At 44.8% G+C, this 24,926-nt stretch overlaps 3 protein-coding genes across 6 annotated transcripts in view; 2 read left to right on the top strand and 1 right to left on the bottom strand.

The window, feature by feature from the left end:
• Positions 1-893: 893 nt before the first annotated feature.
• On the top strand, positions 894-12,116 carry LOC310667802 (uncharacterized protein; the record flags this gene model as incomplete). Its single annotated transcript, XM_083420759.1, has 9 exons — positions 894-1,099; positions 5,884-5,972; positions 6,311-6,381; positions 6,481-6,525; positions 7,799-7,840; positions 8,909-9,256; positions 10,517-10,558; positions 11,495-11,545; positions 12,060-12,116. Exons 3-9 carry the CDS (start codon positions 6,328-6,330, stop codon positions 12,114-12,116), a joined length of 639 nt encoding a protein of 212 aa, XP_083276885.1. The 5' UTR covers positions 894-1,099; positions 5,884-5,972; positions 6,311-6,327.
• Positions 12,117-12,487: 371 nt separating this feature from the next.
• Positions 12,488-17,750, top strand: ENAM (enamelin; the record flags this gene model as incomplete). The annotated part of the gene is made up of 1 exon (XM_083419701.1): positions 12,488-17,750. One exon carries the CDS (start codon positions 12,488-12,490, stop codon positions 15,167-15,169), a length of 2,682 nt encoding a protein of 893 aa, XP_083275827.1. The 3' UTR covers positions 15,170-17,750.
• A 465-nt stretch (positions 17,751-18,215) lies between these two features.
• Positions 18,216-24,926, bottom strand: part of LOC310667713 (uncharacterized protein) — a 28,678-nt gene continuing 21,967 nt past the window's right edge. For all 4 annotated transcript variants that reach the window (XM_083420574.1, XM_083420575.1, XM_083420576.1 and 1 more), the window contains 4 exons: positions 24,055-24,198; positions 22,865-22,995; positions 20,819-20,989; positions 18,216-19,384 (listed from right to left, as the gene is read on the bottom strand). In XM_083420574.1, coding sequence (XP_083276700.1) covers positions 19,259-19,384; positions 20,819-20,989; positions 22,865-22,995; positions 24,055-24,198 — 572 coding nt within the window. In that variant the 3' untranslated portion in view covers positions 18,216-19,258. The remainder of the gene's footprint in view (positions 19,385-20,818; positions 20,990-22,864; positions 22,996-24,054; positions 24,199-24,926) is intronic.

The following is a 24,926-nucleotide window of genomic DNA, read 5'->3' as shown; positions in this document are numbered from 1 at the left end:
CGTGACCCGAAAGTGTCTGCGGACAGCGCTGGCTCCTGGCCTATAGAGTGAGATGAGCGCACAACCCTAGAGTCTGGCAAGACTGGCCCGTATGGGCAGGGGTACCTTTACCTTTACCTTACTAGCTTGATACGTAAATTATTTGATTTCTGTAAAACAGTGCTTTCTCAAAGCTTCTTTTTTTTCAATGCAATTAATGAACCCTCTTTCGATGCAAGTTTAGCTATTATTTGAATATGGTCATGTAGTTTCTTGAAGTTGCTGTTCCAAGGCTACACTTCTATATCCATTTACCTGGGAGTAGGGATGGAGGAGAAACTCAATTTTGTTTGCATTGTACCTAATTTGCATTTCTCAAGGCAATGCATGAACCAAAATGCACCCGTCCCCCAGATTTTAGCCATCCTATGAAATTTGTACTTCTGTGAAGTTTGCAATGCAGTTCTCTGGTCAAGTAATGTGTACACACCAAAATGTACACACGAGGATAATGTGTGCATAAAATACATATATTAGAAAACAACACACAAAAATGCATTATACAAGGGGAAATTGCTTGCAAAAATATGCACCTTAACAAACCCTTTATTAGGAAAAATTCACACTAAAATGCTGACATTTTTTCATAACGATCTGAAAAATAAAACCTCACAAAGTACTGCAGAAATATGAAGAACTCAGTTTAAGATTAGGAAAATGAGAGAAAGCAGAAAGGACAGCTTTGTCCATCCCTATCCAGGAATAAGCTCCACTGAACCCAAAGAGACTTACTGCTGAGAAGACATGTATAGGATTGCACTGTAAGCTTTTCCTCCCCATGACTTGTTATTAAACATAATAAGAGACTTTGAGATTTGGCAGCTCCTGTAATAACATATGCAAGACCTTACATACAGTATCAACTGCCTGGCTGTAGCCTAGAGTGACGTCAAATGTCTCACGAGCACTGATTGGCTCCAACCTTGCAAAAACAACATTTAAATGTTGCCCTGCAGATGATTTTAGAATGGAGAGCAAATTGCTTCGATTTTCAGTCTTAAGTTGTTTTCCCCCCTCATCCCATCTCAGGATCCCAAGAATGCTTCCCCACATTTAAGAGGTAATTCTATTTCATATGACTCCCCTTCATTCTGATTTTTGAAATTTGCGTTTTACTTTGCTAAAGAGCATAATGGTTGATTAATTGAAAAAGGAACAATCAGTGACCGCGTGATGTATTAATTGATGTCATTTTTTTCATTACTTTGCAAATACTGTGCAGCAAAATAGATATTGCTTTAGGTTTAAAATCATAATAACAACAACAGCACAGTCCAATCAGAGTTATGTGACAAGTACCACTGATTCCCACAGGAGAGATTTAAACATTCATCCATGGGACCTACTAATTTAGGAATAAATCCAATCAAACTCAGTGGGGCATACTTCTGTGTAGACAGGTATAGGTTTGCACTGTAAATCAATGTTAAAAAAGGCAGTGGGGCCCCAATCCAACATGCAATTGGGGCTATCTAAAAGCGAAAATTCTTAGGTATGGCTTTTGCCATGCTTCCTTTGCTGTATCAACTTTGTAAATGTCAGTAATTTGTCTTTTTTATTTAAACTGTTTGAAAACAAGGATGGTTGGTGATGCGATGTTTCTTGGGATTTTGTTGTTATGTATATTGCCTGATCTTCCCAATGTCTATCCTGCATGATACAAAATATTTAGATTTTTCACTGTGTTTTGAGATTTGCAACCCAATTCTGTTTTAAAATATAAATAAAGCTCGTTACTTCTATCTATATGGTACAGTGGTACTTCGGGTTACAAACACCTTGGGTTACAAAGACTTCAGGTTACAGACTCTGCTAACCCAGAAGTAGTACCTTGGGTTAAGAACTTTACCTCAGGGTGAGAACAGAAATCGGCAGCCACTGCCAGCCGCCAGCAGCGGGAGGCCCCATTAGCTAAAGTGGTACCTCAGGTTAAGTATGGTTTCAGTTTAAGAACGGACCTCTGGAAGGAATTAAGTTCGTAACCAGAGGTACCACTGTAATGCGTTCATTTTTGAACCTAAAAGATGGAGTTGTCCACAGTAGCAGATCTGATGTGGAACTTCTGCTGGGGGTAAATGTGCATAAATGTCCCTAGGGGCATGTGTTAATCTCTTCTGCGTGATCTGTAGATTTTGCAATGTTCTACTTATGCAAGATCTCTTAGGCTCGCAGACTAGAGAGGCTAAACTTCTACTCCAGCTGTGGACTTACTTTCTCCGTGGGGCAGGGTGTGAACAGTGCCGGATTTACGTATAAGCTAAACAAGCTATAGCTTAGGGCCCCATTCTCTTGCCCCCCACAAAATATACTTCTTCTTAATTGTATCTCACTATGAATATACTTCTTCTTAATTGTATTTCAGTTCAACAATTACTTTGATAAAAATACATATTTTGTTATGTGCAAATGGCTTTAGGTACCTATTACAGTGGTACCTTTCTTTACAATCATAATCCGTTCCAGAGGTCTGGTTGTAAACTGAAACAGGTTGCAACCCAAGGAGTGCTTTCACCAATTGGGCCCCCCCAAAAAAGGGGGGGGGGGTTGTAATTTAAAAAATGGGTTGTAATCCAAAAAAAGGGACACACACTTCTGGTTTGACGTGGTTGTAATCCAAAATGGTTGCAAACCAAGGTACCACTGTAGGTCCATAAATTACCATATAGCATATATTCAACACAAAAAACAGTGACAATTTGTTGGTGACAAAGGACAGCTGGACATATAAAGGGCCCCATTACTTTCAGTAGCTTAGGGCCTCATCAAACCTAAATCCAACCCTGGGTGTGAAATAGCAGAGGCATCATATCTTCCTGTGCCTCTTCTGGGAATATATTTATCAAACACTGTATAGTCTTATATACCTACTACATCCAGGTAACAAGTGCATTTACCTGAATGGAATCAAACCAATGAAAACACATGGATCAGATGACACATACTCAAACCCATGTTATCAATAGACTCAGTGTGCCCAGAGTGGCTGGGGCAACCCAGTCAGATGGATGGGGTACAAATAATAACCATTATTTAAAGGAGGCAACCATCAACTGGCTGTAAATGCCATTTCAGAAAGGGTAAAAAGACAAGAAATTAAACAAGTTATGGAATTATGAACTGGGTGTCAGCCACTGAAGGTGCCTGGGTGAGAGAGTTTCAGTTGGTCCTCCAGATGTCAACTCCAAGGCAAGAGAAGTGTGTGGCGACAGACTGGCCACTGTGGAGATTGAGCTTTCTGGCAGTCCACTTTATGGAATGGGGGAGGGACTTGGGCCACCACCCTCAGCCCTGCTCCCTATTGAAGTCATAGCTCAGTTCTGTAATTACTGGGGGGTTTTATTATCTGTTGTCAGGGGTTCAGGAGCAGAGTCACAGGAGAGGGAGGAAACGGAGAGCGAGGGGGAGGAGTCTGAAGGAAATGTCAGCGACGACAGTAGTCCGAGGTCTCCTCTCTCTCCAGTGACTCGGAGGATTCACAGAAAGGGGCCCCCATGGTCAGGGCAAGGGGAGTGCCCAGGGGGACACCTCGGGAAGAAGGGGCCAGAGGAGACTCAGAGAGTAGCAGTTGGAAATCAGGGCCCGCGTCCCCCCCAGAGGGCAGTAGGGGGGAGGAGTCCCAGGCATCGGGATCAGGTGGAGCGCTGCCAGCGGGAGAACATGAGGCAGGATTGACCACACCTCCGTCGGGGAGTGAGGAAACGGTCATCAGGAAAGTTAAACGCGCGCGCCAAGTTCAAATGTACAGGAGGGAGGCACAGTGGGCAGCCCGGGAAGAGAGCCAGGTCCTAAAGCCCGCAGAAGAGAGCGGGAGGAGTCAGGGGGGTCGTCATCGTCAGCCTCAGAGGAATCCAGGGAGACAGGGGCCCCGGAGGGCAACAGGACCCAGAGGAGAAAGAAGAGGTGGAGTAAAGCTAGAGTCTTAAACTGGTGTACAGGGGGCGGGGACTCAGAGGGAGCTTCGCCGGTCTAAAGTTTAGACGTAGGGATGGAGCGCTGCGGCGTGGAAATGGAAACTGTACTTCAATAAAGACTTTTGTACATAAATACCAGCCAGCGTTGGTCCTCTGTGAGCTGGGACCAGGAGCCAGCCCTGACATCTGTATTGTTGCTTTATACTATTATGCTGCACATTTTTAAACAGTATACCACCTTGGGGACAGAAAGGAAATTCGTAAATTATTGTATAACTAGTAAATAAACAATCATGGTTGAAATGGGTTATTATGCTACACATATATAACAGCAGCACTGTCTCTGAGTTCAGAGCAGCTTAAAGGTGTATGGGGCAACTCTGGTCAGAGTCTTAATAGCAGAAGGACGGAAGAATGAGGAAACCCTGACAAAAGATTAGTGGCAAGGGAAATTGATGGACTATGCGGAGTTGGCGAAATTGACGTACAAACTGCGTGACAAGGACAACTGTGACTTTAAAGAAGAATGGGGACCTTTTACAAAGTACTTTAAAAAAACACACAAAATGAACTGGACTCCTTGGCAGGTTTTGAATAAACATACACACATTTATTGTTGCTAATATAATAGATGGATAACTGAAGGATCTTTGCAACATGCAGAGAATAATATGTATTAAAAAATCAGAGAGGAGCTGAGGGAAGTCATAGCGGGGAGGGTATGTGGGGGGAGGGGGGAAATGGGGGGAAATATAATGGAGATGATTTGTTGGAATAATTTGTTATGTGAAAACAGTTAATTTTTGTGGGGCAACTCAGCCCGCACTCTAGAATGTGTGCACACATGCACACACATGCATGAGAGAGAGAGAATGTCTTATATGTGGGACATACAATAAAGTTAATTCAGGAGGGTTTCCACACCCATGGGGAAGGAGACAGAACTTCCTACAGCCTGCCAGGTCCAGGACAGTCAGTGGGGAAAGAGTTGGGTGTCTTCTTCCCCCCCCCCCTTCCTTCCCAGTATAACTTTCTTGATCCCCACCCTCCTGTTGCTTTCAGCAGGAGGAAAATACCCATGCCAGCTACAAGCCAGAGGAGTAATGGTGATGGACCTTTCTGCTACCCCAGTCAGGCACTTTCCACTAATAGGGAGGGAAATTCACAGGATCAAGCAGCCCCACAGCAGACAGGCTGGGAAGATACAGCTGCTCCCTAAAGCATTATTTAGCAGAACCCTATTGCAGTGGTGGTGGCGCTGTGGGTTAAACCACAGAGCCTAGGACTTGCCGATCAGAAGGTCGGTGGTTCAAATCCCCATGACGGGGTGAGCTCCTGTCCCTGCTCCTGCCAACGTAGCAGTTCGAAAGCATGTCAAAATGCAAGTAGATAAATAGGTACCGCTCCGGCGGGAAGATAAATGGTGTTTCCGCGCGTTGCTCTGGTTTGCCAGAAGCGGCTTAGTCATGCTGGCCACATGACCCGGAAGCTGTACGCCGGCTCCCTCGGCCAATAAAGCAAGATGAGCGCCGCAACCCCAGAGTCGGCCACGACTGGACCTAATGGTCAGGGGTCCCTTTACCTTTTTATTGCAGTAGTGGGGAACAGCTGGCCCTTCAGATGTTGTTGCAGCCCCAGCTTGCATGGCCAATTACATGCTGCAGAGGAAATTTGGAACAAACAACTCTTGGGGTCTCGCAGGTGGCTCTAACGAGCGATTTTTGGGGGCCGTGCTCTTGTGAGAGCCAAAACAGGACATCCCAGGATCCAGTCAGAGGCTGGGATTGCTTCTGTAATTCTGAGATGTCCCGTTGAGGTGTAGGTAATAATTAGGGGTGACAGGAGTTGGAGTCCATCCTCACCTGGAGGTTCGCAGCTTCCCCACCCCTGTGCTTGGCAATTATAAAAAATAACTGTCCTGCGTTTCTCTCAGGTGTCGTTTGTGGGGTGTCTTCTTACGCAGTTCAGTTCTGAGTCTCCATGGTAAAGGAGACGACGTTTTCAAGACATAGTCAACATCAGGTATGCCAGGATCTGTTTGCTGAGGTATGCCAAAATCTGTCCCTGCTTCACTTTCAACTATTCTACGTATCTTAGAATTAGGCTATGTCAGTCTTCCATAACCTGGTGAATTACTATCTGCCTTTTAGGTAGGTTTGTATTAACATGCAGGCCACACAAATGTCTCCTCCACCCCTAGTCATGTAACCAGAATGAAGACTAGGCTGCTGATTTACAGTAAAGAATGCCTGAAGATGCCCACTCTTAAAATTATTGCATGATATAATCAAGGCAGTGTGCTAAAATGAATGGCCCAATATATGTGATGGACTGTTGATTGTGTGTATGTTTTTTTATAGGCCGGAAAAGGTGAAGGATGAAGCTAACCGTCCTGTATCTTTGCCTCATGGGCACAGCTTTTGCCATGTCGGTGAGCATTTCAGACCCAGCCAATTTGCTATGCCTCCCCCTTTTTATATTTTCCTCTGTGTGATCACTCAGCACCACTTTTTCTTTGTTTCTACCATAGCTGCGCAAACCCCGTAAGGCGGGATTTGGAAGTAAGAGTGAAGAAGTAAGTAAATTTCCTTCCATTTTTCTCATTCAACCAGATTTATCCAGCTCTGTATTTCCAGCGGCTACTCTGTCCCCCAATAATCCAAGCCCCTTGCAGGTGGTTTAGTCTGTTTTAGCTAGTAAACACTGCTTCATAGTAATGGAGAACCCTGACTCACAGATGGCTAAAGCCAGAGGTAAATAAAAGGGAAGGACCATAGCGGCAGAGAAAGTCTGAGATTCAATCATTGGCATATCCAGGTCTGAATCTATACAGATATTTAGAAAAATGCTGCTTTTAAAAAAAACGTAAAATATATATATGGAATTTGCCATTAGCTCACCAGCGCCACCTAAGGTTACATTTGTATAATGCACTTAAAACATTATATTTCCAACTGTATAGCTGAGTCCTAAGTATGGCTAGGAAAAAACCCTGCCTGAAATTCTGGAGAGTTCAACTCACCTCTGTTCCATTATATATACACCCCGTCCCCAAAGGGAAGCAACAGTCTCACACACTCTCTTATGCAAACAATTTCCCTTGATGAACTCAACAACTGGCAGCATTAGAGCGGCCAGGTGAAAAACAGAACAGGACAGGACTCTTGCACCTTTATTTGTTGTGTAGAAGACTGAAACTCAGGTGTAGCTTGTCAGGTGGGGGGGGGGGTTTGAGCCCTGCCTTCCTTTACCCCTGTCCACCCTAGGCAGAATCCTCCATGCCTGGGTTCAAATTTGCCCATTTCAAGTTTGTTTGTGTACAGCTGTAGTTCTCAGCTTATTGTCTAGGGCCGGGTCAGCAAACTTTTTCAGCAGGGGGCCGGTCCACTGTCCCTCAGACTTTGTGGGGGGCCGGACTATATTTTTTTTGGGGGGGGGGGGGATGAACGAATTCCTATGCCCCACAAATAACCCAGAGATGCATTTTAAATAAAAGGACACATTCTACTCATGTAAAAACACGCTGATTCCTGGACCATCTGCGGGCCGGATTTAGAAGGCGATTGGGCCGGATCCGGCCCCTGGGCCTTAGTTTGCCTACCCATGGTCTAGGCAGCTCTGGAAACAAGTGAGGTTCGGCAGGCTTGGAAAATAATTTATCACTTCCAGCATTTTAAAATGACTGACAGGATGCGGGCCAGGGATAATTTACCCTCCCACAGTGCTAGTGAAGCCAACGGGACTAGAATCAAGTTGATTCAATTGAAAACCGGTTCTGTTTAAATACTGTTGTTCACGGAGAGTCAGATTCAAATGAAACACATTCTGACAGGTATATTTCTTCACAGATGATGCAGTTTGGTCCATATGGCTACATGAATTCCCCACAAGTAAGTTCACTCTTTTCTTGGTTCTTGAAACGTACACTTTCTATACTTCAGAGGATAGCTCAGTCAGTAGACCATGAGGCTCTTAATCTTAGGGCTGTGAGTTCAAGCCCCACATTGGACAAAAGATTCCTGCATTGCAGAGAGTTGGAATAATGATCCCTTTCAACTCTATTATTCTATGATTTTATTACATGTTTTTATTATTATTTCTTTATAATTTGTACCGCACCCATCTGACTGGATTGCCCCAGCCACTCTGGGCAGCTTCCAACACATACCGTATTTTTCGCTCTATAAGACGCACCAGACCACAAGACGCAGTGAAAGCAGCAATCCCTCTTGCTGTTCTGGCTTCTGGGATAGCTGCGCAGCCTGCATTCGCTCCATAAGACGCACATACATTTCCCCTTACTTTTTAGGAGGGAAAAAGTGAGTCTTATAGAGCAAAAAATACGGTATTTAAAAACATGTACAGTGGTACCCCACAAGACGAATGCCTCGCAAGACGGAAAACCCGCTAGACGAAAGGGTTTTCCGTTTTTCAATGCGCTTCGCAGGACGAATTTCCCTATGGGCTTGCTTCGCAAGACGAAAATGTCTTGCGAGTCTTGAGATTTTTTTCCGCTCCCCACCCCCTTTTTCTAAGCTGCTAAACCGCTAATAGCCTTTTAGCAGCTAATCCGCTAATCCCTTAAGCCTTTAATAGCCGCTAATAGCCACTAAACCGCTAATAGCGCTAATCCGCTAAGACGCTAATAGGGTTGCTTCGCAAGACGAAAAAACCGCTAGACGAAGAGACTCGCGGAACGAATTAATTTCGTCTTGCGAGGCACCACTGTATATCCTGCCTTGCCACTAAGGATCTCAGTGCGACGTATATGGCTCTCCTTCAATTTATCCTCATGACAACCCTGTGAGGTAGGGTTGAGGGAGACCCAAGGCTATCCAGCGAACTTCATGGCAGAGAAGGTATCTGAACCTGGGTTTCAGTGGTCTTAGACCAACACTCCAATCAGAAATGCTTTCTCACCATGTGCTGCTTTTATTTCTCTTTTAATCACATTTCAGCTGGCTCATTTGGCAGCTTCTTTATATGGCTACCGCTCGGGTTTCCCGCAGATGTTCCCCCAGCAGCCTATGTTGCCCCAGCAGAGATTTCTCCTCTGGCCACAGCAGACACCAGTGCATCAAGTCGCTAGGCTGCCCCAACGTAAGCCTCACCAAACTCCAGTGGCCAGGCAGCCAAACGTCAGGCCGCAGCCAAGGCCGCAGTTAAAACCACAACATCCGAGGCGTCCGCAGCCACAACCACGATTACAGCCGCCACCAAAGCAGCCTCAAAATACCTACCCTTCTCAGACTCACCAACAAGTGCTGGTTCATCAACCCCAAAGGGGGAAGCAGCAACAGCCTCAGGTAAACAAGCAAGTTGGATCTAGGGGGAATTGCTCCAATGTCCCCGGCATTTCACCGTCTGCCAGTACAAGGGATCAGCAGGGACGGCCCTATCATTGGCCAGAATGAGGGATCTGCTTCAGGCAGCAGATGTTGTAGGGCAGCAGTGGAAGCCACACACACACACGCACACTTCCCTCTGTTGGAGGACAGAGCTGTGAGTTCCACACAACCTTTCCTGAAGCTCCTAATATAATTTGCTTTGCTCAGGTGGGTGGCGGATCATGCTGTCCCATTGAAGTAAGAGCTGGCTGCCAGTCCAGTCAGCTTCTGTACATGGACCAGGGCTGAGAGGAGGTGCCATATTGACCTTTGCCTCAGGCAACAATATGTCTTGGGTCAATCCTTGCCTTCAACCCTTACTCCCATCGCTGCATTTCCAGGCCAGGGGAAGAAGCTGCAAATTTTTTACCTGTCACAAAATGTTAAGGTGACCCCTTGGCCTACTTTACGGTGGAGCGTCCTATATTTGAAGGCATTCTCTATTTGAAGGATTGCTCTGCCCGTATATGGGTTAAAAATAAAGAACCCCAAGATGGGAGAGCTGTGGCCTTGAAATTAGTATTTGGATGGCAGACTGAGCTGGCCCTAATGTCACTTGGTCACAGTCTTCCCGCTATGGGCAGATTCACTTTCTTTCTATGCAAATTACAAAAATTATGTCTAAATTGTGCCCTCTTCTGCCCATGTGTAAGGGGCCACCCTAAAGACACAGGAAAAAGACACAGGTGGCAACCCTAGTTTTCCTTTTTAGGCTATGATTATAGGACATACGCATCAAAAAGGAGGGGTATAAGAGGAAGAAAACTGAGAGCATGTAAAGTATTGCACATGTGCCAACACTGGACTGTATACACCATACGTTTAAAGCACATTTCCCCCCACAAAGCATCCCAGGAAATGTAGTTTGTTAAGGGCGCAGTGTGGGGGTGAACTACAGTTCTCGTGTTTCTTTCCGGAAGGGTGCATGTCTTAAATGTATGGTGTGAACACAGCCTTAGTTTTGGACATTTTCCACATTAAAGGGGGGATGTTATGTGGTCTCAGGTAAACCAACAGAACAGAAGCTACTCTCGGTGGTCATTTTAAGCAAAACAATGATAGCTGGAAATGTAGGTGGAATCACAATATTCTTTTTTATTGTAATCATTACATAGTGACTTTTTTTTGGCAGGGAGTGTTAGATTTTGTAATAATGACACCTTCTCTTTCCCCCTCCAGGTATTCCCTCCACAGCAACAATATCCTTGGCACTTCCCTCAGGTGAACGCAGAGAAATTTGACAATCATTTTTGTTGTGGGGTATTTTATTGTTTTTGATTAATTGGCCAGCAGATCTCTCCTTAAAATAAAAATGCTTCTAAGTTAAATTATTCTAAATTCACAGGTGGAAGATGCTTTCTCGGGGCAGCCAAAGCTTTCTCCTCTCAGACATGGGAGGAAGTGCTTAGAAACTCATTTTGGCATTAAGCAGTATATTGATGGATTCATTAATATCATTAACTGCCAATAATCATACTTTTGAAAATGATCCCCATTGTGACACATATGTACCTTATCTGAAAGAATGCCTACCCCCTCAGCACCATCGTTGAGTCAGTACTGTATGCAAATTGAGCTGATCACTGAAAATTCACATGGTTAATCTACTAAGATTTCTTCAGTGGATTTGTTGCCAGCACCATGACAACATTGGTCCAATGCACGCTTCCTCACAGATATTTGTGATTTTTGTTTACATAGGAAGACAAGCTAACCACCAATAAATCAGAAACCACGCCTGTGGTTGGGTGATTTTGAGGAGATTCCTTGTAAAAATTATGCAGTTCCATTATGATCCATGTTTTTGTACCATGAAAACACTGGAAAACACCAGTAGTTCTTATGGTAGAGTCAACAGGTGCCAAAATGATCTGTCATGTGATTAGGGGTGGAAGGAAGAATCCATGAAAAACTTAAGCAGTATCAGGGGGCTGCATTTTTCTGTATTGTTGTGTCTCTTAGATCTCTCCCCGTTCTCTCTTATCTTCTTGGTCACTCTAATTACATAAATCTTGTCATGTTGTAAGCCGCCTTGAGCATGATTTAATTATGGAAAGGAGGCATACAAATAAAAGGATGGATGATGAATGGAATTGGTGTCACTTCCTCGTTAAATTACAATTATGCTAACCTGGCTGTTTTTCTCCTGCATTGTAGATGTTTGGTCATGGAGGCTTCCAACAGCAACCATTTGGTCCATATCAGGGAGTAAGATATTCCATTTAAAGGCTTCGGGGGTAGTGGGGACAATTTTGGGGACCACTTAGCTCTATCCCATAGCTAAAGTGGCTTGTTTAATCAGGAATGATTGATTGACAATGCCTTTGTCTGAATTCTATTAGTATCACCATGGGCTGTGTGTTGTTGTGGTTCTGAAAAAGTTATAAAAATAAATAAACAACCCCTGTGAAACTAATATAGATCCATACAGTGAATCCAAAATGCTGTTGATTCTTTGATTAGAAATATAAAGAAACGAATTCAGTAGAACAAAGGGGGAAGATGTTAAACACTTTTTTGTAGTGTGGTGGGTGGGTATGAATCTGTCCCTCATTATTCGTCAGATAGCTCGTGTCTGAGAAGCGAGGGAGAACCTTGCAAATTTCAACACATCATGTGTGCTTAGACCCTGGTCTTTATGTTTTAGAATAGCTGAGCAATTTAATTCCTATGCCCTCCCTGCAAAGTCTATCCAAACTTACTCGATTTTCTTTTTCTCCAGCGTATGCCATTTGGACAGGCACCTGCCAGCAATGAAGAAGGGGTAAATACAATTTGATATAATTGGGATGGTGTGAGCTAAACTATATATGAAGCTGCAGGAAAGAGGACTTCTGAGGCATCCTTCTACATTCTCCTGTTGTAATGTTCACTTGGGAGCCCTCCCTCCCCTTGACCTTCAGGAAGGTCAGGATGCACAGACCACATGGATTTAATGTTTCCTGATTCTAGTGCTCAGCACTGCTGAGTGATGAGTGCAGCTCTGAGGTCAAGGCCTTCAACCCACAGTTAAAACAACTTTTATAATTCTATTAACAATAACATTTCATTCACAATTGCTAATAATTTTATTGTATTGAGTGGTATCAAACTATTTTACTCTCTTAATTATATTTGCAGACCCCCTATTATGGATATGGCTACCTTGGGATGGGAGGCAGAGCTCCGTATTCTGAAGAAATGCTTGAGCAAGACTTTGAAGAGGCAAAAGAAAAAGAGAGCCCAACAGCTGATCCTGCAACCAACTCGACGGTCTTGGAAACAAATTCAACCATCTCTAATCAACCAAGCCAAGCAGCGAATGGCTCTGCTTCTGGGCTCAGTTCAGCAGGCAATGGGGCTAATTCGCCAGGCCTTGAGAGGAACTTGCTCAGTGGAAACGGGATCCCAACACCATCACCCACGGCTCATGTGTCAGCAAGGAACGGAGCAACCTGGAATGGCATTGATCCCTCAAGTCAAAGGCCTCCATCTCCAGATGTCAATGCCATTCAAAGCTTTCCTTCAGGGGGCCAACAACCCCCAGGGTATGGGGCACATGTCTATAAGCCCCAACCAGATATGGGAGATACAAGGCACAATGCTTTGATTTCTAGAGGAAACCCCTCTACCCAAACTGAAAACCCCAAAAATCCCTTGACTTATGGAGAGTACTCTAACCACAGAGGCAATCTCCAGAATACAAACAGCAACCTTCCCTCAGTGAACAATAGGCCTAACTTATATGAGCAACAAGGGCAACCCCATTATCTTGAGAGGAACCCGTCAGGTCAAAGAGAAAGAGTGCCTTTTCCTAGTTCTGATCCACAAGGCCGGTGGAATAAAGTTCCAGTCTACAGGGATAATGGTCTAAATCATTCCCCATCTGAAGCCCATTCCCTGGATCCGCAGTTTAATTCAGCAGGACGAGTTGAGGGTGTCTATAATGAAAGAGAATACACTGAACGGCATCAGCCTTCTGGAATGCACCGAACAAGCGCATTTTCCCATCAGGAAGCAGTCTCAGCCACAAGCAGAACTCCATTTGAAACAGAAGCCCGGCGGTATGAGTGGAAGGAGAAGCCCTTTATTCATCCAGATCGTGAAAGAGAACAATTTCAATCTTCACAAAACCGGAGGTGGAACAACCAAGAAGATCCACGGGTCTTCCAAGATGCTCCTCCCAGGTATAACTCGATGTATTCATCTGGTTCTTTTCAGCGAACGGGACATGCTGCTTACTCTGAAAGGGAGCTCAATGGCCAACAAACCCATTCCTTTTATCCCAGAGGTTGGGAGGATAGAGAACATTCACCCACAATGAGCCCAGCAAACCAAAGAGAAAGTCCACCATATTCTCCAGATTTGCCTTCAAATCAGATGCAAAGAAACACCTATCACAGAAACGTTCTGCAGGAGCGTGAACCATATCCCAGGCAAAACCCATGGACCCAAGAAAAACAGGTGCTTGATCTTGACAGAGAGTACAGAAACTCTCCATACAATCCAACTCAACACCATGCATATCCAAAATATTCTATGGAGAATCCAGCCAACCAAAGAAGTAATTTGCCATATGAGGAAATTAACCGGTGGACTCCAGAAGAACATTCTCCAGTTCGTGGCGCAGAACGCTTGAGACAAACAGAAGACACCCAATATCGCGTGAACAAGGCATTTGGTCCCAGAGAAAGGAATCTGGAGAACCAAGCACCACATTCTCCATTACAAAGCGGCACTCTCCTCCAAAGCAGACCACAGTATCCTGAAAGAGATGTTTGGGTCCCCCAAATGGTGGGCCCATCTGCTCCGAAAGAAACTTCACCCTATTTTAATACCTACCCCACAGACTTCAGGAAAAACCCAGCACATGCTGAAGACACAGAGGGCGCCATGCATGGGAGAGCACCCATCTCCAGTATTGATATTGCAGAAAGAAGACATCATTCTGACACACTGAGATACCCAGGTGATTACCCAAGAGAACCCAGAACTGTCACCTCACACACAACGGACAGCCACCTGTGCTGTGCAGGTGACTCTCCAGTTCCAAGAGAAAACTTACTGGCACCACTGCAAAGTGCTCCTCGTTTCCAGTTTGCTTCATGGGAGCAAAAAGGAAGCTCGACATATCCTGAGAGCAACCATGCAAAGCATGCCAGGCATGCCCCCTACCCAGCCGGCATTCAGTCTAATCACAGGGATATTTCTCTAAAGACTGGGAAAACAAAATCACAGAGAGAAAACTTGGATGCATTTGGAGAGGAAATAGCAGGCCTACAGACTGGTCCACCGTGCTCCAAATCGCACCTAAGAAAACAGAATGAACCTGAAGCCAACTATGAAACTGGTCTACCTGCACCCAGGAACACACCCTGTTATGGAAGCAGCATCCGAGGTGATGGACACAACGTCCTTGCTTGGATCGTGGGGGGAAATCAGTCCAAAAGAGAATCTGAAAGGGCAGCTTCTATGAAGTTTGTTCCTGAAAATGTACCACCGCCACCTGAAGGGATCAGAAGTGCAGCCCATGATGGTGAAGATGTTAGGAAAGGAGAACGCGCAGCACTTGGGTTCAAGAGGACTCCATGCTTTGGAAGCTGGTTAAAGCAGTATTTATCCAACACGGGAGCTCCATCTGGTGATCAGCAGCACGATCAGTTTTATCCAGATAACCCATTGCCCACTAGGAAGCCAAACATCATGGTGCCACCTGTACCACAGCCAATCTCTAGTACTGATCCATCCCATGATATAGAAGAAGCACCATTGAAATTCAGATCCCCGGGAGAAGAATTGGCTGAGCAAGCAAAGGAAAGGACACCGGACTGTTTACTGTTCCCAAACAAATGAAATGCTAAAGAACCTCCTTTTTTCAAGTATGAAAAACAGCATCTCTAAAAAATGACAACGGCATGCTCATTCAGAGCACAGATGCAGGAAAATGGAACGTACATAATTGCATAATTACAAAGAGGGGAAAATAACAGCTGAATTGTGTAGATAGCTTGTGTAGGTCATTTGGTATTTGGTTTTTCAAACCTCAGCTGGCATTTCGCCCTTCAACATTCTAACCTTCAACCTTTCTTCTGGTTTTCTGTAGGACTCAACGAAAATGGGCTCCCGAAACTCTCTGAAACCTAAATTTACCAGATTCCCCCCCCCCCCCAATAAATCCAGGGACACTTTTCAACTTCCCCATTCCGGGGATGGATTTTGTCAGGGGACTGATGTGTAAATCAAAGGACTGTCCCCGGGAAACGGGGATGTCTGGTAACCTTACTATAACCTGTTTGCAGAGGATGGTGAAATTCTTATTAATATATTTCGATTTATTATCTGCCTTCACCATCAGGTCCTAGGGCGGGTTACAATAATTTAAAATTCAATATTAAAAACAATTTAAAACAAATTATGGCCATAGGGATAGGTGAGGGTGGGGAAGTTATTTCCCTAAATATTCTCTTGGAAGCATGCAGAATTCAAATGGAGAGAGAGAGATGGACTATGTAATTTTGGCAGGATTCTCCCCTTCAGACCTTCCCTCAACATGTTAGTAGTGTGGGACTGGTCTGAGATGTCACAATATGCCCATGTTGAGTGTGTGCAATCCTGCTGGCTCTCTGAATAGGGCCTTATGTATATGCACTAAGTCTTTTCCTTCCCTGCTGGTTTCACTTTGCACAATGCTTTTCAAAACGGCAGCACCATCAACGTTATGGAAACATCAGCACGGCTTTTCCTTACTGGGGCACAAATTACTTGTTTGAAACAAATGTAATCTTCCCCTTCTTTTCTGAACATTTACTTGACATTAAAGTGCATTTATTATGGACACTTTTCCTCTCTTCATGTCTGTGTCGCGCATTTTCCTGGTTCCATTTTGCTCCGTCTCTCATCGCAGAAGATGCCAATTAAACTGTCACAAGTTTAAAGAAGTTCAGAATTCAAAACTGGCAGGGTTTAATGGTGCTCTTAAAATAGCATAATTAACCAGCTTCCATGGAAAACAGCAGTCTCCGTCGCTTCACCAGTGATATGATGTAATATAGTGCCGGAGACAGCAAAGTGGTTTAGTACTACCTTAAAGCCAATTAAATGTAAGAGGTGCTGATTTAATCCAACAATAGAAGTACCAGGATGTCAGGTTACATGGGGATAATGGTCCTCTCTGTCCTTCAGAAGGCAATTAAAATATTATTTAAGCACACGGGACACTAAATGCACAGGAACACAGGAAACTGCCTAATACATAGTCAGGGAGCTGGCCCATCTACCTTGCTATTGTCTGCTACAGTGACTGGTAGCATCTCTCCAGAGTCCTGGGCAGGTGTATTTCTCAGCTGTATCTGCAGATGTTGGGGACTGAACCTGGGATATTGGACATACCAAGTGTGTGCTTTGCCCCCGAGCTATGTGTACACAAACAGGATGGGCTGCAGTCTTGCACACGGTAACAACAATCCACACACAGAGCTGATTTCAGTGGACTTAGTTAAACCTAAAGGTGGACATGTCTAGCCTATTCTGCCTTGGATGTCTTGCATCAAGGCATTGTCCTTTTGATACATGTTGTCATGAACACACCTGCCACAAGTAGAGAAACACAGCATGTGTTAGCAAGCAGTCAGACAGCTGGGAGCAGCCCTCCTCCCTCTCTGATACAGAATGGAATGTTGATAAGGAGTTAGCAGAGAGTGGGAGGGTGAGAAGTCAGCTCGCTCAAGAAGTACTAGCAGACTTGCAAAGCAGGAGGAATAGCATTTCTTCACCGGAAGAGGAGGCAATTAATCATCTGAGCCCAAAGAGTCAACATATTGGAAAGGTATTAGACAGGAAGCAAATCCAGAAATGTAAGGGTCATAGGTTCAGGATATTCTGCAGAACCAGGAGGCATTCTTCAGAAGGGTCAACTGATTCATATGCCGCAGACGCTTGGTTAGACGACCAAGGCTAATTGTTTGCATTGCAATAAATCTTCAAGCTAATTATGACTTGTGCGCTGTGTTATCAAGATGGCAGCCTGGGCTCCTGACACATGTCCCCAAATGGATGTTTGGACTAAAGGTGGGTTTTGTGTCTGAAAACTGGGTGGCTGCTGCCTGCTTCTATGCATGTCTCAATGGGTTTAATGAGACTTATGCCCAGGGGTGCCAACTTGAATCAGATATGGGGAGGAAGGCAAGCCCTGCCCTGCATAATTGATCACATGAGGCGATGCACTGATACCATTTGAATGGCAACGTGCATCAACTTTCTGCAGTCCTTTGTGTGGCAGGGGGCCATTTGCAGTACTTGGACACACACACACTCCAGGGTAATGAAGAAGTTGGTTGATGAAGTGAAAAAGAGGGTCAGGCTTCTGTAGCTTTAATCGTTGAGTGAAAGAGATGATTTCAGCAGGTATAGCTTGCATGAAAAGCTGCACCTGCTCAAGTTCCATCTACTACACAACTGCGAAAGTTGCCAGTGCCTTTTCCCCTTTTGCAACTCATTAAATGCCAAGGTTCCAGCCACCTATGGCCCAAGCAAGGCCTGTGGGCTGGATTGACCCTTGGCATCTCTCCATCTGACTCTTGGGAAGAAGCAGGAGCTTCAGGGCAGAGTATCCGCTTTGCGTGCAGGAGGTCAATCCCTGACATTTCCAGTATGGACGACACTGGGCTGGATGGCCAAATGGCCTGACTCAGGGCTAGATGGCCAAATGGTGAAATTGAGGATGGAAAGTGGTATGTGTAGACAACTCTGACTTTTGCCTTTCTAGACTGGAACTCTACAGAAGTATGAGTCACATCCATTGCTCCACCTACTTTTGCCTCTTGTCATCCCCCCACTACGGCAGAAGTTTTCAACCTTTTTGAGTCCATGACTCAATAATAATAATAATAATAATAATAATAATAATAATAATAATAATAATTTATTTATACCCCGCCCATCTGGCTAGGTTTCCCCGGCCACTGGGCGGCTTCCAACACAATATTAAAATACAGTAATGCACCAAACATTAAAAGCTTCTCTAAACAGGACTGCCTTCAGATGTCTTCTAAAAATCAGATAGTTGTTTATTTCCTTGACATCTGATGGGAGGGTATTCCACAGGGCAGGCGCCACTACCGAGAAGGCCCTCTGCCTGGTTCCCTGTAACTTGGCTTCTCGCAGTGAGGGAACTGCCAGAAGGCCCTCGGAGCTGGACCTCAGTGTCCAGGTAGAACGATGGGGGTGAAGACACTCCCTTGACGAACTGCATTCTTTCTGCGGCACCCCTGTGGGGCTCAGGGGCCCCCTTGCTTGCAGAGCTGGCAGCCTCTTACCCTTTTTCAAACACCTTTCCTTGTGGAGTGTTCCTTCAGCCTCCTCTCTTCTCCCCTCTCCTTGGGAGTCATGTTGCTGCCACCCCTGGTCTCTGAGCTGCCCTCCCTGCCCCAAAGAGAGGTGCCTCCTCAAACTGCCCCATAAGGGCCTAGGATTTGTCCGTCCATTCCAAACAGCAAAGGCTGGTGGGCTGGCTGGCTGGGCTCCATTGCCTGCTTGCTTGCCTACTCCTCAGCTCCTGGCAACCAGCACCCCTGGCCAGCCCCAGAGGCACCATTCGCCTGCAGAGCTTGTAGCCAAGGCTGCTGCAACAGACAGCTGTGCAGGACTTTGGGAGGCAGAGATGCAAGTAGGCATCAGAGAAGGGAGGGAAGGAAAGAGGGACAGAAGCCAGTGTTGCCCATGGCACCCTTGACCACCATTCAAGGTACCCCAGGGTGCCACGGCACACTGGTTGAAAACCACTGCACTACGGTAAGCTGTCTTGAGTCCATATCAGGGGGAAAGGAGGGGTTTACACAAATATATAACAATACCATTGCACAAAAGAGAACATCACCCTTAGGCTGGGAAAGCTAACCCACCCTGTCTTAGAACAACTATCCTCTCCTAGCAAATATATATATATTAAAAGCTCAAGTGGAACACTTCATTACAAATGTCTACATTGCCACTTTCTCTCAGGGCTGCTTGAAGTATGGGAAGAGGAGCTCCTTGACATGCTCGGCGCCAGCTCAGTAACATGTTCAGGATCTGCACATAAAAACAAGAGGGGAGCAAAATATTACCCTGAACCTTTCTCAACAGCTATAGAAAAGCAGTAAAATCTTATGGCAGTCATATGGTTGGTTTTACCATATAACTACCATATACCATCTCATATATCAGTACTGTATCTGTTCATTTCACTTCATTAGCCTCAAGCCTGCTGGTTTGTGAGAAAGTGAGGGGCACTTCCTGTGAGGGAGCCTTGCTGCTCAGTGGCACTTTCTTTGTATGCAGAAGCCCCTAATTTTAATCCTTGGCATCTCCCAGCAGAGTTGAGAATATCTCCTGTTGGAAACCCTGGAGAACCTCCACCAGCTAGTATAGATTAGGTTCAGACCCTTTGGCCTGCCAGCTGTTGCTGGACTACAACTCCCATCAGCCCTAGGAGCAGTCCTAGTATCTGGTAGTCCATGCCCAATGGCAAGGGATGATGGGAGTTGCAGTTCAGCTATGTCTGGAAGGCCCAGGTTTCCTACATCTGTACTGTGTTAGGTGGACCAATGGGCTGACTCTGTCCGAGGCAGTTTCTCTATGTTCATTGCATTACAAAACCAAGCAGTCTTTCACAGAAACATTTGGAAGATTCTGTGCTCAGATCCCCTTGTGAGCTTCCTGTAGGAAGTTCATAAGACCAGAGCTATGGACTGGAAATCCCAGTTGCTTCCAATCTTGTCACAGTAACCATGCAAAGCCAAGCCAGCTGTTCTGCTCTTCTAGGGAAGATGACTTAGGAAAGGACTTCAGCCCTGTGGTTGGGGACTCTGACAACTAAGCATGCAGCATGAGCCCCTCCTCATGAGTTAGCTCCCCAAACATCCAAGCTCCCGCATGTAATCCCGCACTGGAAATACCAAGAGGCACACAAGGAGGATGCTGAATGTCAGAGATGCACACAGTTCCAAGCTAGCACACGGTCCCTTTGAGTCCACTCCACTCTCTGTTAAGGGGGGTACAGCTTCAGAAGTCATCAACTCCTCCATCAGGACAGGAGGTAGAGATGTGGAACCCATGGTCCTCCAGATGTTACTGCTCTCCAACTCTTGTTGTCCCTGACAATGCTGGTTTGGGCTGATAGGGTCTAAGAATATCTGGAGGGCCACAGGTTCTCTATCTCTTCTAGAAGACCTCATCTGAATGCCACACTCTCTTGAAACAACATGGGCTGTATTGCTGCCAGCCAGGCTCCTCTGGATTATGCTTAGTGCCCAAGTATCCTGCCACTGGAACAAGCAACTTCCTTATCACTTCAATACATGGCTTTCTCCACCGACCTAACAGGTATGCCACTCTTTGTCTTTCAATATGGCTGTTGCATTTTTATTATAATTACTGCATGTTCCCCAACTCCTGACTCAATTTGGTTTTGACACTTGCAAAAGATTCCACACCCATCCACACCATACACCAAATGTGACTTACTTGGTCCTTTGTTTTCCCATGCTCATTCCCCAAATGGAATTTGTCCTTCTCTGTAATGCCAAGCTTACTAGCAAGATGCCTCCAGTTTCTTTTTCTTGTGGCTATCTCTGTGGCCACCTTAACAAGTTGCAGGTCACTCAGTCCTTCTTTATCCTGAATATCTGCAGTGAACTGCGAAAACAAAGTGGATGATTAGAGAACTGCATTCCATGGGTGAGCCACATGGACTTCGATGGACTCAGCTTCTGGTTAGAACTTTATTCTGATTGGTTAACAACATAAAGTTATATTTTAAATGACCTTGCTAAGCGGAAATCCATTAAACTAAACAGTAGCCATATTATAAAAACTTCTGGGGAGTTATCAGGTTTGCATCTAACAGCCTTGTATATTTCTCTTTTGCTCCCTTCACACTCTGTGGAAAAAAGGGCATGTAGAATGATGTACAGTGGTACCTCTGGTTAGATACTTAATTCGTTCTGGAGGTCTGTTCTTAACCTGAAAACGTTCTTAACCTGAGGTACCACTTAAGCTAAGGGGGCCTCCTGCTGCTGCCGCACCACCAGCGCGCGATTTCTGTTCTCATCCTGAGGTAAAGTTCTTAATCTGAGGTCAGGGCCGTCTTAACCATTGGCGCCAGGAGTGCGGAGCACTCGGGTGCTGGGCTCTCAGGGGTGCCAGGCCGAGAGCCTGGGGCTCGAGAGTTGGAGTCTGGGAAAGAGCCTCCCCATCGGAGCACCGCAGCAGACCCTTCTGCTGCTGACGGCTCGGCACCACGAGTTCAAGGGCAAGCGAGTCAGTGAAGTGCTGAGGCGGTTGGCCAGCCGGCCGGCTCCGCCCTCCTGCATGCCTGGGATTGGCGTAGGGCCATGGAGAGGCCCACCCAGCGAATGCTGCTCACACCACGAGGCGCCCAGCTTCGCTCAGTCATTGATACTGATGCTTCAGGCTGGTTTGTTGCGCTGGGCTGGGGGGGGGGGCACCGGGAAGATCTTTGCACCCTGGCGCCGCATATGCTTAAGACAGCCCTGCCTGAGGTACTACTTCTGGGTTAGTGGAGTCTGTAACCCAAAGTGTTTGTAACCTGAGGTACCACTGTAATAGGGCTGTGCTTCTGACCCCGCCCAAACCATGTGCAGCTCCTCCCATTCATATCATTCATGAAATTGCATGGGTGCCTCTGCATGTAGTTACTGGCTTCCTTAGCTCCTGGAACCTCACACCATAGATGATGGGGACAAAGGGAGAAACAGGTGTGTCTCTGGGCAGGTCCAGATGTGTGGGCCCACTGCAGCTTTCTAAGCACTTTGTCCCTTCATGCAAGTAACTGTTGGCTGCTTTTGGCAAAAGGGTTGGCAACATCTCGCTTTGGATCACAAGACAAGATGGTATCCAAAATGCTATTTCAGAATGTTCCGCTGAGTTCTCTTTAAAAGCTATGATTCCATAGGAACAGGTCAAGAGTCTACATGGACATAGTACTGGGATTTCCACAAGACTTGAGACATGTTCCATATGCTCTCCATGCAAACAGCCCTACCTGCCATTTCTAGACTACTGCATCTCAAGCCCTCGGGTCAGATTAAGTGTACTTCAAATAGATACACAAATCAAAAGCAGACGATTTAGAATTTATACAAAATTGACAATGATCAAAAGCATCCAATTTAGAATTGTACTCTCTCTCAAGCACATCCTTCTGAATTAATTTGATCTTTCAAAAGCCAGACCAATAAGAATGCCATTCAGAAGGCTGCTAAGCCTTGGCATTTTGTGGTTTTCTGTATTTAACAGATACAAGCTTTGCAAATATGTGGACTTATTAGAATTCTGGAAAGAGATGTTGACTCTACTCATATTGCTGGTTGGATGCAGAGATATTAAAAGTCCAACAGATATAATCTTGTTACGTGTTACGTATAATATGTCATGTGCATATTCTTTAATATAGATTGGTAACCACTTTCTTTTCTACCACAAATTATTATTAGTGAAAAGTGACAACTTTTTTAAAAAAAAGGGAAATAAATCATAATGTCTACTTACACTCAGATAAGAAGTAGGATGCTCAGTTTGTGTCAGATTTGGAGGTATTATTGGAAAATCTAGCATAGATTTGACTATTTCTTCTGAAAAGGATAGAACCCAGGCAACAAACATATCTTCAGAGATATACCCTAAGGAGAAAATGTTCTTCTTACATTAATGCTATTTATCTGCAAGACAATGGGTGCCATCCTGTAACTGAAGTTACTAAATATCCGTCAGTGGCAGCCCCACACAGAGCACGTTACTGTAGCCCAGTCTGGAAGTTCCCAAGGCATCATGGATAATCTACTACTAGGGAAGGTTGGTTTTAAAAAGAAGTGCTCTGATCCAAAGCTCTTCAGATATTCAGAGCTGGAGAAACGACTCCTAGGAAGAGCAGGACTCCCTATTCACTGAATTGTCAGGGGCAATAGCTGCACATGAGTGCAATGAGGACGGGTAAATATTTTTATTTGGAATTGTCATGAATAGGGAAGTCGTGGATGCAGGAAAGCTGTTTGCATATTGAGGTTCTGCATAGAAAATAGCCTCTGGGTCACAGAGTAATTTATGTATTTACATAATCTTCACAGAACTCTAGCCCAATGGTTGTCATCAATTTGATTTGAATTAATTTTAGAATGAAATGATTTTAGAATGTTGTATTATTTTATTGTTGTTAGCCAGGCTTCAGCTGGGGAGAGCGGGATATAAATAAAAAAATATTATTATTATTATTATTATTATTATTATTATTATTATTATTACTATTACATACATAAATACTTACTGCAAATTTATGTAAAGAACCAGCAGTGACGGTATATGGTGCTTTGGTTTCAAAATAATAAACACGATCTAGCCATAGTTAAGCACTTTTAAGCCCCATTGGTTTCGGTTGGGAGAAAGTGAGCACATTCTTAATTGTCTCATTGGAATTAACCGGAACAGCTTGACTTCAGTTGAGTCATGTAAAAGCAAAATAATCCTGGAAACCACATCTCTTTGCAAACTCCCCCTTATTTCTGTTTGCCACATAATGAAGAATCCACAAGATGGTGCTGTGTCACATCCTTTATGAAAAAAATACATTGTTTTTGATCTTCTTTCAGTCAATTTAAGTTTCCTGTTAACATGGTATCCTATACATAATGGACCCTGGAATGCACATTTCTTCAATCAATATTCTCAAAAAGTCAGCAAACTACCTTGGTTGTCTTTATCCACTTCCTTGAGGAAAGTAGCAGAAAGTTCATCAATGGCGCTGCAACTTTGCATAGGATGTAAGTCATGCAGCAAATGCCGGAGTTGTTCCTTGCCAACTATGCCAGAGAATAATGTTTGGTATAGTCCTAAGCAAGGGAGATGAAAAACAAACTGGAGGTTATTTTCTAAATCTGCTTCAAATATTTTTCCCGTTTTTATTATTAGTTAGAATTACTGGCCATTTTGGAGAAGTAAAAAATCCTGTCGACGTCGTCCCCCTCTCCCCAAAATTACTGATACTTCCACCTTTCAAGATTATTCACATGGGGAATTCCAACCAGTCATGGATCACAGAGTGAACAGGATGATTTTGTGCCATGGATTCCATCTAGCAAGTTGCTAGGCAGTAGTGGAGGCTAAAATATTGTGGGTACAGGACTGCAATCTTGGGTAAAAAGTCCATCTAGATCTCTGAACATTTTAGACCAGGGGTCAGCGAACTTTTTCAGCAGGGGGTCGGTCCACTGTCCCTCAGACCTTGAGGTGGGGGGCGGACTATATTTTGGGGTGGGAGGAAATGAACGAATTCCTATGCCCCACAAATAACCCAGAGATGCATTTTAAATAAAAGGACACATTCTACTCATGTAAAAACACCAGGCAGGCCCCACAAATAGATGCATTTTAAATAAAAGGGCACATTCTACTCCTGTAAAACATGCTAATTCCTGGACCATCCGCGGGCTGGATTTAGAAGGAGATTGGGCCGGATCCAGCCTCTGGACCTTAGTTTGCCTATACCCATGTTTTAGATGGGGCAGGAAGTCATAGATGGGGCACAATGATGTTAACCAATAACCTGGCTTCAACAGTC

Source organism: Podarcis tiliguerta (assembly GCF_965153285.1).
Source record: "Podarcis tiliguerta genome assembly, chromosome: 17".
In the NCBI taxonomy this organism is placed as follows: domain Eukaryota; kingdom Metazoa; phylum Chordata; class Lepidosauria; order Squamata; family Lacertidae; genus Podarcis; species Podarcis tiliguerta.
The sequence above is the reverse complement of the archived record's forward strand: the minus strand, read 5'-3'. Positions and strand labels throughout refer to the sequence as shown.